Genomic DNA, 12,056 nt, shown 5'->3' on the forward strand with positions numbered 1-12,056 from the left:
GGGGGGGGCATAAATTAATTGCACAATTTTTTATGGTTATAAATTATAATATAATCTGAAACAAAATATGAATTATATAACAAAATCTAAATTTCTTTTTTTACTGCCAGCAAATAAATCAATAACTTCGTCAACTTCAACTGTTCTGTGTCTATGAATATTAAGCAGAGCTAACCCAACTAAGTGACTATATATTGTGACCATAACATTACTCCTAATCCCAATTTAGTCGAATATTGACATTTTATACATAGATAATATACTATCATTATTTTATAATACATTGATAAGTGATATCAAAAACTTTTGATATCAAACACGATTAAAATCAGTGAAAATTAAAAATATTTATTATTTACATTATTTAAGCTGGACAATGAATTTGCATTATGACATCAAAAAACTTCTCGGGGGGGGGCAAATGCCCCTGTTGCCCCCCCCCACAGGTACGCCACTGAGTAGGATAGCTATAAATCTAGCGAGGAACGCGAATAAGACGCAAACGGGGCGACCCGAGGCCCCCGAGGGGGGTAAGACTCGAAGAGTTTGAAAAAAATCTCAAACAGTGAAAAATCTCAAATATAGTAGTAGTGATAAGAGACGGCGATTACGCTCGCGGGGAAACGGAGCGTTTTCATTGGTTCTCTATTAAGTAGATGCGAAATTTGTGCACTGAGTGCGCCCTCGGGATCACGTTTTATAGTATAAGGAAGGAAGAAGAAGATTTATATATTAAGATTATGTTGCGGTGGCAACAATGGGGAAGACACTATTCAGTGATAATATCAGTTTGAAATACTATGAAAATGAAGGTATCTTATTAATAAATTGGATTATTATTATGATTACATAACTATTGACTTAAAATATGTAAAAACCAACTAATTAATGAACAATTAATAGTAATAAAATCGATCAAATACCTATTAATATTCAAAGAAAAACGAGGCAGTTTATGATCGTAAACGATATATTCCATTATAAATAATAGGTACAAACCAACAAAAAATATCAATTCTCCCAAGTAATGCCACAACCTTGAACAGGCAAAGTTTTAAAATAATATTACGAATCACTTATCGGTTTCCATTCAGGGATAACTTATATAAAATAAATATTACAGACCTACTTTAACTAAAGACACATCTTATTATTTTAAATCAAGCCATACTTGTCAAATAAATTAAAAATAAATGGAAATCCTATAGGCCAACTACAACAGATACTTCTTTCAAACAGGCCTTTCGATAAATTTACATTGGATTACTTAGTACCATTAATATCCAGTAAAAATACAAAATGTTTTAGAAGTCTTGTAATAACACCGAGTTTATATTTACTATAGCTGTAGAATCAGTAAATCTGGCAACTGCATATCGACTATTAATTGTATTACTAAAATTATATCGCCATGGGGTTCTTTCTACTTTCCAATAATTTGTATCAGATAGTGGCACGTATTTTAAAAACTAAATGGTAAGCGATGTGTGTGAACATTTAGTAATAAAACAAATATTATCAATAAGTTACTAAACACAAGCACAAGGATTTAAAACAAAAAAATGGTGCATTATGAATTTTCATAAAAAATTATGTTTATGGAAGATAGATTTAGTGTTTGCTATACCCACTTTTGATTTTAATTTTATTACTTTATCATCAAATTGAGATTGTACATAGGTATTTAATTAATCATAATTATTATTGTACCAAAAAAGTTTTTAACAAATGTTTTCCACTAAAAATCTAACCTAAACAGAACCTCACTGTATTTGCACCATTCGCGGGATTATTAATTATTATAAATAAATACATAATCTTATACGAATACTTGCCTGCTCTAAAATCTTTTTTTTTTCTATACAAATCTGTATTTGTAAAATCGAATCCAACATATCCTAAAAATATAATCAATAACCAAATATAGTTTTAATTAATTTAAAAAAAAGGAATATTTTGATTCTTAATATAATTTTTTTCAACTTAAATCAAAAATAATTGTAATTTATAATTTTTAAATTTAAAGTATATAATAATATGTATAGGGTAATCCGTTTTGCGTACATTTATTATTTCAGAGAATTTTTTTTAAAATACAATTTTCTAAATAATTAAATATATTTTAAGACGTAAAATAGAGAATAGGTTTATACGTGTACATGACAATTGATGAAAAATATATATTAAGGAAACATAATTTAAATATATTTTACAACAAAAATCTGGGGTCAATTCGGTGAAACTATTTTAGGTCATCTTTTATCTTTCGTTTGTGACTAATATACGTTTTTTTAAATTAGTTTTTCGATATTTGTGAGGGAATTCAATTCCGATGGCTAGTCATAACTTCTAACTTATAGCTTAACTACCGAGGCTAATGAATAACAAATTTAAAGGGATTATCAATCTTTTAAACGTTGCATATAACAATATACTAGTTATTAAATACTTTTTAAAATATTATAAACCACCTATTTCTTGATGTGGACATAAAATATATTAGAATAAAAAATAAATAGTTTGAAATAAAAAATATTTATCATAAGTAAATTACCCATTATCTTCAATCTAACTAAATATGACATTTCATTTTCATTATTGACTATAAATTCTAAACACAACAATAAGATCATTAATATTTTATAAATCTGAAATAATTATTATTTATGAAGGATAGAAATGAAGTTATTTTAATTGTATGATATTTATAGTATATTTTTATAGGTGTGTGAAAGTTTGGCAGTGTGTTGTCTGAATGGAACTACTTTATTATGGAAAACATAACCTTATAGAAATACATAACATGATGATGTATAATACAGATAACCAATGTTGAAAGTACAAGTCTCCCCAATAAACATGAAAGCTAATGAAACAACATTGATAGAAATTTAAAAAAAAATTAATGCATTAAATAATACATTTCAAATCTAAAACTTAATGCAAATAGTTATTTAATGAAGTGTTATAAAGTATTATGTATCCTCTTTTATTTTTGTTTCCATTTTTGAATGTTCATACTGTTCTTTATTCCTTTTTCTCGTCCTCTTTAGTCAAGTTTTTTTTGAAGTGTGAAGCATTTTTGGTTAATAACTTCCATTTTCTTGATTCGGCAGAACTGTACCCCCGAGGCCCTGACGTTTAATCCACGTTATTTTGCTCCTATCCTGATGACACAGTTGTTACTAACTTATGTATTCTGCTCACCGTGTTATCTTAATATTTACTCTACTTCATCATAATTCTTCATACCTATACTCTATTCGGAATGAGATCGTACCTCGGCGGCCACCAGATTTCGTCTGCGACGGTCAGACGGTTCCCCCACCTAGAAAGCTCGTGAGACCAGCACTGCGGAACGTAGCCGCCCCTTTGCGCAGAAGTCATTTCGAATAGAGGATAGTAACCAATATCTGTTTTGGAATAGTAACGATGATAGTTTTGCTCAGATTGTTGCATGTGGTTTTCTACTCTACGACATACAATTAAGACAAATTCATCTATCACTTCTTTCCATTTACCTTTGTCACCATTGATTTGAGTACTTTTCTCAAAGTCCTCATGAACCCTGCATAGCGCTGTTTGCACTGACACATTGTCTTTTTTATTTTTATTAGAATTGAAATAGAAGGCTCATTGTCATTGTGAAAAATAAACTTTTTGAACCACCCGTCACCCACACTACGGAAACCATTCATATTTAAAATCTGATAGTACCTTTTTTCAACATTCGATAGCGTCCTGCTTGCGTATGCAATGACAATTGTTTTATTTTTCTATGGTTGAACTAGGATTGACGCTACACTTTCTGGCCATGCATCTACCATTGATTCATTTTGTTTACTGGTATCATAATAAGTATTTTGCATATCATTTACTCGTATTATAAGTTTTTTCAGTTTGTAGAATGTCATTTGTTTTTTTTTGTACCCCACATCATTTTTTACGATTAGGTAAATCTCTTAGTGGTTTTTTTTCACTTGCTAACTTAGGTATAAAACGACCACAATAATAATCATGAAAATATTCTTCTAACTCCTGCTGGATTAACTAGTAAAACTATTGTAATTTATTTTAATCAGGCTGTATACCTTTACTGTTGAATTGAAATCCAAAATATGTTGATCTTTGGAATGTCACTTCTTAACATTCAAATTCAATCAAATTTCACGCAACTGCTTTAGTACTGTTGTAACGTTTTTATCGTGTAATCTTTTACGTTTAACATAAAGCAGGATGTCACCACTCAAATTTATTATGTCAGCATAAATTTAACTGCACTAAATTCACGTTCAACCAAGTAGGATGATGGAAATGCGATCAGAAATGTTTGTACAACAGCCCACAATCCAGGATAAAGTATAGGTATCTGCTTTTGTAGCCAGAATATTTGGTAACCTTCCTTGAACTTTAATTTTAATTCCTCATTTGTAGTTACTTCTATCAATTCTTCTTCTAATTTTGCAGAATCTATGGTTTCTGTATTTGAAAATGGATCTAAAACTCATTTGGGTATGTTCATTTTAAGAATATCCTCAAATCGTTTGTTGAAATCGGAATGTAGTGCTTCCAGGTGTTGACAATATGTCATTAAATCTTCATCATTTTTTTGTGCCATTGATAGATTTGGAAACTGTATAAATTCTTTTCGTCCTAAATTTCTTTTGTACATAAGAAGTTTTATTAAAAATGCAGAAATAATATTTTTTGTTTTGATTAAATTCAAATCATCACCTTGCAGCTGCAAAATTTGTTTCATTGAATTTTTTAAACAGGTCAGTCAAATAAGCAATGTCACTTCTATAATTAATTAAGTTGCTTCGTAAAATATCATCTTCAGTTTTTAAAAATTCAAGTACCGAGTCAAAAAACTTATAGAATCTGTCTAAACAGGAACCCTTTGACAACCAACGAACTTCTGTGTGAAATAATAATTGATTGAATTCTTCGTCATTTTCAGTACAAAGTTGTCCAAACAATCTATTATTCAATGAATTATTTTTGATTTTATTGATAGCTGAAATTACATAATGTAATGAGTAATGACTTATGTAAGCGTTCACTCAAATTTTTGGTAACTAAATGTTGTCGGTGAATGACACAATGTACAGCGAGTACATTTGGTACAGTTTTTTTCAAATATGCAATAAAACCTCGATGGCACCCTACCATGGCTGGAGCACCATCGGTCGCAACTGATAAGATATTACACATAGGAATTTCTTTTTCTTTAAAAAACTCTTCCAATGTGTGATATATTGATTCTCCTTTTGTGTCAGTCATCAAGTTTTTAGCAAATAATAATTCTTGGCAAATCTTTTCTTCTTTTACGAATCGTACGTAAGCTAATAATAAGGCTTCGTTACCTGGTAAAGTTGATTCATCGAGCTGTATAGAAAATTTGGTGGCTTTTAAAAACTCGCATAATAATTTTTCGACAGATTGTGCCATTTCATCAATTCTCCTTTGCACTATATTATTGCTCAAAGAAATTTTTTTAATAATGTCAAAAGCTGGTTTATGCAGCATTGTGTTTATTACCTCATTTATAGCTGGTAAAATAAGTTCTTCGCCAATAGTATGCGGTTTCCCAGATTTGGCAATTAGTAGAGAAATGTTGTACGAAGCTCAAAATCCGTCATCATCTTGTTTCGACGTTGTTGAAAACATATTGATCAATGTTGGCTCTTTCAAAAATTTCTTTTCAAGTGATTGAAAATAAAATAAATCCATATTTTTTTTATTAGCATGAATTTTTGTTAATGTTCTTGCAGTCTCGACGGTTTCATAGCCTCATTTGAAAATAATTTTCGGCAAATGAGACACATTGGTAATATTATATTTGTAGGCGATTGAATAAAACCATACTTCAAATATTCAATATTATACTGCCTACATTTTTTCTTCCATTCAGATCCCATGATGTGAAAAACGTTTAAAATTTAAATAAAATAATATACAAATTAACAAAAATTATTATAAAAACGACAACGAATAAGGTCGGCATTCGAAAGTGTACTAAATACAAAAATAATTCAGATAATTTAGATCATGTACGTTGTTTCTGTTATCGCTCAAATGACAGATTATCGACGAATGTCGACAGACGACGAACGATTAATCTAAAAATACAAAATACACAATTCAGATAATTTGGATTACGTACGGAGTTTCTGTTATTGCGATAACGACAGATGAAACTATCACTGCCCCCTTTTTGTAATGACCCCCCCCCCCAATTAAGCTTGTAACTTTCATTGCCCCCCTGGATATAGCTCTAGCGACCCCGAGGGGGCGATATCGCCCACTTTGGGAAACACTGCCCTAGGCGATCACTTCACGTTCTGGGATTGACTAACAAATAATCACCGACAACCGTCGTTGATCGACTGCACTGGGTATCCAAGCTGCAAAGTTTCACTGCTGTTTAACCCAACCTAACGCCCGTGGAGCTCGATTTTTGGTAGGGATATGCAACAAGATGAGTTTTGGTCGGCTGATTATTGGTTCACATCACTCTTCTCGTGAACAGAGTATATAACAATAATTTATGGAAGCCTTCATATAAAACCAATTTTTTGAATGGTGTGGAGCCATTAATTACATAATATATTAAAATATCATCAAATGTGGGTATTACATACCGAATCTTGGCAATCGCTTCATTTGCACATCCACCATTTACTCATAACCTATTTTTTCTATTCTTTTTGGGCGATATTACTAAAGGTGATAACCATGGTTACATCTTTTCTGAAACCTATTAATTTCTTCTTCGACTGCTTTTCTCAAATGGATGAGATTATCCACATAATAGGATATTCAGCTATGATATTGCACTACTGTCTAATATTGTATTATTAATATTTAAAATAACTTGAGTAGCTGAAAACTTTCCAAGTCCTTTTAAAAATATTACTTCTTGATTTTCGACCAGTGCATTTACCGTGTTCCAACTTTAAGCAGTATCAAGTAGTTCTTGACCATCCCCTTGAATCACATAAAAAATACTGTTTTTTCTCTGTCTTTTTGTTTATGATAACAGCTTTTAATAGTGTGAACATTGTTAGTGGATCACAGCTTCTATATTCAAATAGTATTTGATCTACAACTTGATTATCCGTCATAAAGCTTAAATTGTTGAGTTTCCACTTTTTTTTCTAAAATAATGTTGGACCTTGACCCAGAATCGAATGAAAACTGTTTTGGTTTATACCACATTCTATACATCTTACATATTTCTTAACAGCATCGATGATTTTGAATTTATTCATATAAAATTGTCCTGTTATAGCTTGGTTTTGCAGCCAATAAGTATGTACACTACTACATAGAAGTTTAATTACCAGTTATAAGTTATATGAACATGATGATAAACAAAAATATACTTATAGATTATGAATAATATAAAAAATAATACTAAAAATAAAAAGATGATTAGTAATAGTAAATAAAACATAACTGTATACTAAATTGGATTTTTTCATTCATATATGATACAATAGGTATTTTAAGACAATTTAAGACTTAATTCAAAAAAAACATTATAAAATGTGTAATTTATAATATATTGAATCCAATATTCTAACACCTATTATTTTACATGCAATCAACATAAAATGTTAAAATGTTTTTAAATGTATGGACCACTCGTCATTTGACAACCCATTCAGGCCTTTTTAATTTCCATATTAATTATTATTTTTATTGAAATCAAAACTACAATATAACAATATAATGCGTTTATAGCAGTGGAAAATTGTATTGAAATAAAACTAATTAAATATTATTTCTGTAATAAGAGCATGATATTGAGTTGGAATACTTACTCTTTTTCAACATTTCGGTTTCACTTTCATAGTCCTTACAAACTTAACACACAATACTTATATTTATTTTTATGATTTATTAAAACAACAAATATTCATATCATTTTTTTAAAAATGGGGAAGTCAAGAGTTCATTATTAATGAGTAGGTTTTTGGAATGGAAGTGTTAATAAAATTAAAATTGATTGATCAATAGATAATATATTAGAAAGAATGCCAGAAAGTGAATTTGATAATTCATTTATATTGGAATGTATAATTTATTTTCTATTAGAAGTAAAAAAACATAAAAGACATCATTGTAAAATTAATTAATTTAAGACACCTATTTCAAATCGTACAAGCTTATATAGGTATAAGTATATAAGATCTAAAACCACATTCGATCCTAATCAAATTAGTTTTATATAATATTAGAACTGGTTTTAAAGAAGATGTTGTAAATTTCTGCCTAAGAACGAAGTTAACTGAATTGATGTGAAATGGAATTATTGTGTTAATGGACTTTCCTTGAATACCATGCAAAACCAGTAGACATTTCAGACTTGACTGGTTTAATAAGTGTTATAATTTAGTGAATTCACACATTTTCACTATTAATATGCTCAGATTATTAATTAATAATTCTCCATTTTACTAAATAATATGATTATATTTAATACAATTATATTTTAAATCAACAATAGAATGATAATATATGGATGGAGATTACAAAATAAAAAATGACTCTACTGGGAAAATATATGGTACCGTAACATTTATTATGGAATTTTCCCGACTAAATATTAATAAGTAGTGAAAATATGTCTTTGAATGTTCATAAAAAAAAATATATAGTAAAACCATTACCATTGTCAGAATTTCCTATTTCCTCTTTTTCTGATTCACCTTAAATACAATAAAATAATTATAATGTTAAATTATGAAATATAATACAAGAAATGTACTTGCATCAATACCTAATCGAACCACGAATGTATCGCTTCCCACCTTTGAATTTCTTAAAGACATCACATTAAAAGCTTTCCGGCAACAACAGCAAATACTAGAATACCTTAAATGAACCAAGCCTAAATTTCTCAATTCTCTAGATGGCGTGAAGCAAATCTAATACATCAAAAGAACAAACATTATCTATTCTTCACACATTTGATAGACCTGTCGAAACGAATTATTCTATTATGTATATTACCATTTCTAGAAAACGCAATTATCGATCTTCTCGCAAAACTAAATGTCAAAATAACATCTCACACCAGGTTAGGTTAGGTTTGGTTAGTCTGGTTTTCAACCAATCAATTCACTCACCTAACGCAAACAACTATTCATCAATCTGGATGATTTGAAAAACTCCAGTTTTCAATCACGGTCAACCTGGGCAAACCTCATCGTATTTTTACAGCTAATGACATAGTAACCTGTTTGCTGTATAAATAACCCAGACATCTGTCTTCCTCGTGCAACAATAAAAATTACTATGTTGTTATTGTTAAAAAATTAACAGTTACAATCTCCAAAATTTCGATGGTACTCTCTGTAGAGCATGCCACCGCCAAACGAAAGGTGTAGTGTAGATACTAACTCACCGAGTCATAAGTCACCGACGATGTTATTATGGATACTCGAGAAGATAAGGATAACATCCAAAGGTGAGCCCCAGAATCCACCAGTTCGTCATGACCTCCCCCAAGTCTTTCGACACATCCAGCCCTTGATTTAGACAATGTTACTCATAATATATCTAATACAATCACTCATACCAAGAAAAACCTTAAACTAGTAACTCTAGATCAAGATCTACACCATCAACTAGAAGCACAAATATTAGATATCCAACTCGAGTATGCTACAGCTATCTTCCAAAATAATGACACCCCCATAGGTCTTATCTCGTTCAAGGTTATTTTAGAAACTGTCGCTAGCAAAAATCTAAACGTACACGAAATATACAGTAATATTGTATCTAGCTGAGGTTCACAAATAAATAACCATATAAATAGAACATTTTATACTTTTTGATCAATACAAAATCTACTATTCTAACTTCTAATCGAAAATAGTAATACTTATAGACATTCGATGAAAATTTCATGCAACTATGGTAATTTTTTTTAAGAGTTACACCAAAAATCAAAATCGCAATCAATGCTCTATCTTCAGCTATGAAAATTAAAAATGTTCTAATGTTTTAGCTACAAAATAGTTTTTGAATTTTTGTGACTTGCTCATAAAAAAATTGAGTATTAAATTATACAGCTTTAATAATATTTTAACCTCCAATCTTACAATTTATACAAGGTAGCTCATCTTATTATATTATGAGTTGAACATTTTTATGGCTATTAGTAGAAAACTGGAAAAGTTAAATTTGAAAAAGAGTAAAAAAATTATTTATATGTTTTCATGTAAGGAAAATGCTAATATACATTTGGTGACAATTTAAAGTGTCTAGGTATACGATTATTTGTTTCACATCAGAAATCATTAATTTAATATTGAATATTTTATATTGTTCAAATAATTCAATCATTCAATTAAAAACTAATTCCTAAAAACCTGATCATGAGAGAAACTGACCCTCCGTATGTAGTATGTTGGTTATAAACTAAGATCACTATTAAAACGAACATCATAGGTTTTTATAATGTAGTATGTCATTTTGTTATCTACTTATCTAAAAAAATATATAGTAAAACCATTACCTTTGTCAGAATTTTTTGTTTCCTCTTTATTTAATATACCTTAAATACAATAAAATAATTATAATGTAAAATGATAAAATACAATACAAGAAATGTACTTGCATCAATACCTAATCGAATCACGAATGTATGGCTTCCCACCTTTGAATTTCTTAAAGACATCACATTAAAAGCTTTCCGGCAACAATAGCAAATTCTAGAGTACCTAAGTAGGATAAAAAGGAGAGTTCAAAAACCTGATCCACTGATCCCACTGATCCCTGATCCTGATCCCCTGATCCTGATCCACTGATCCCACTGATCCGCCACCGCCCGCCACCGCCGCCACCGCCACCGATCGCTTACGTGCGCGACATACATGTTATCAGTTATCAGTTATCAAATAAATTGTTATCACAAATGTTATCTTTTGTCACCGTTATCATTTGTTATCATATATTTTACCCATAGATTTTACCATCGTTATTGTTATCACATATCTTATCAGTTATCACATGTTATCATATATTATCATACATTCAATCCGTTATCACATGCGCGGCATACATTTTTCATATATTTAAAAAAAATATAATATTCTGCGTTAGAACCTGGAGATACCCTCCTTCTCAACTCCACTCTAACCCATTGAATAATATAGTATATATATATATTTAAATACTATCCCATAATCAAATAAATATTCTAACAACGTATTGTTCCTTCTTATATTTTTAGAAAAATAATATATACAAACATCCTTGACAAATAATAGATATATTATCCGTATTCAAATAAATATTCACACACTATCTTGCAAAAACCATTCATATTGAAAGGCACTTTCGACATTAAGAGACAATAGGAGAATATCCTTTTTCAATTAAAGCTTAATGTACCCTACCGGTCGCCAGGATGTCGCGGACTCATAATGTATATCCCTATTCAATTCATCGATAAACAATTAAGAACATACGTCACCAGGATGCGATTGTGCCCGGCCGGTCGACAGGATGTCGCACACTAACGATATTAAAATGCCTATTAGTGAATAACACACATTAATAACTTTGGTATATAAAATATCATATCTGCCGTCCTAAGGAAGAATGCCGTAAGTTTCCTTCATGCCATTTCGAGAAAAATGAATTTTTATGTTTAGTAGTTTTTGGTAGTTCTATTTTCATAAATATAATATTTTTCAAAGTAAAATACATATTTTCTTACGGAAATATACTCAATGAATGCAATGGAACTATTCAATTTTATTTAAAATTTTTAATTCACCAAGATATGCTTGTTTTGATATTCATGCTAAGTACGTACCTACTTAATTATTTAGAATAAGTTACTTGGCAAAAATGCCGTAATTCTAGTTACGGCTTTTTTCCGTAGCATACCAAAATGTACTAATCACTAACAATTACAGAAATAACGCCGTATATTATCAATACTAATTTTTAGTTTTAATTTATAACACAATTTGAAAGTAATTACAATATCTTTATCTTGAAATCAAAGTCATCTAGTCATTATACATTTTTAA

The 12,056-nt window shown here is 29.8% G+C and overlaps 1 protein-coding gene across 1 annotated transcript in view; it reads right to left on the reverse strand.

Annotated features, from left to right (window-relative positions):
- The window catches only part of LOC111037154, a 22,170-nt gene extending 11,372 nt beyond the window's left edge, over nt 1–10,798 (reverse strand). The window contains exons 1-6 of the mRNA XM_022319539.1: nt 10,642–10,798; nt 10,532–10,570; nt 8,679–8,717; nt 7,830–7,871; nt 2,555–2,611; nt 1,836–1,898 (exon numbers count right to left, since the gene is read on the reverse strand). Coding sequence (XP_022175231.1) covers nt 1,836–1,898; nt 2,555–2,611; nt 7,830–7,871; nt 8,679–8,717; nt 10,532–10,570; nt 10,642–10,693 — 292 coding nt within the window. The 5' untranslated portion in view covers nt 10,694–10,798. The remainder of the gene's footprint in view (nt 1–1,835; nt 1,899–2,554; nt 2,612–7,829; nt 7,872–8,678; nt 8,718–10,531; nt 10,571–10,641) is intronic.
- Nucleotides 10,799–12,056: the final 1,258 nt, after the last annotated feature.

This window comes from Myzus persicae, unplaced genomic scaffold (genome assembly GCF_001856785.1).
Source record: "Myzus persicae strain clone G006 unplaced genomic scaffold, MPER_G0061.0, whole genome shotgun sequence".
NCBI classification, from domain to species: Eukaryota; Metazoa; Arthropoda; class Insecta; order Hemiptera; family Aphididae; genus Myzus; species Myzus persicae.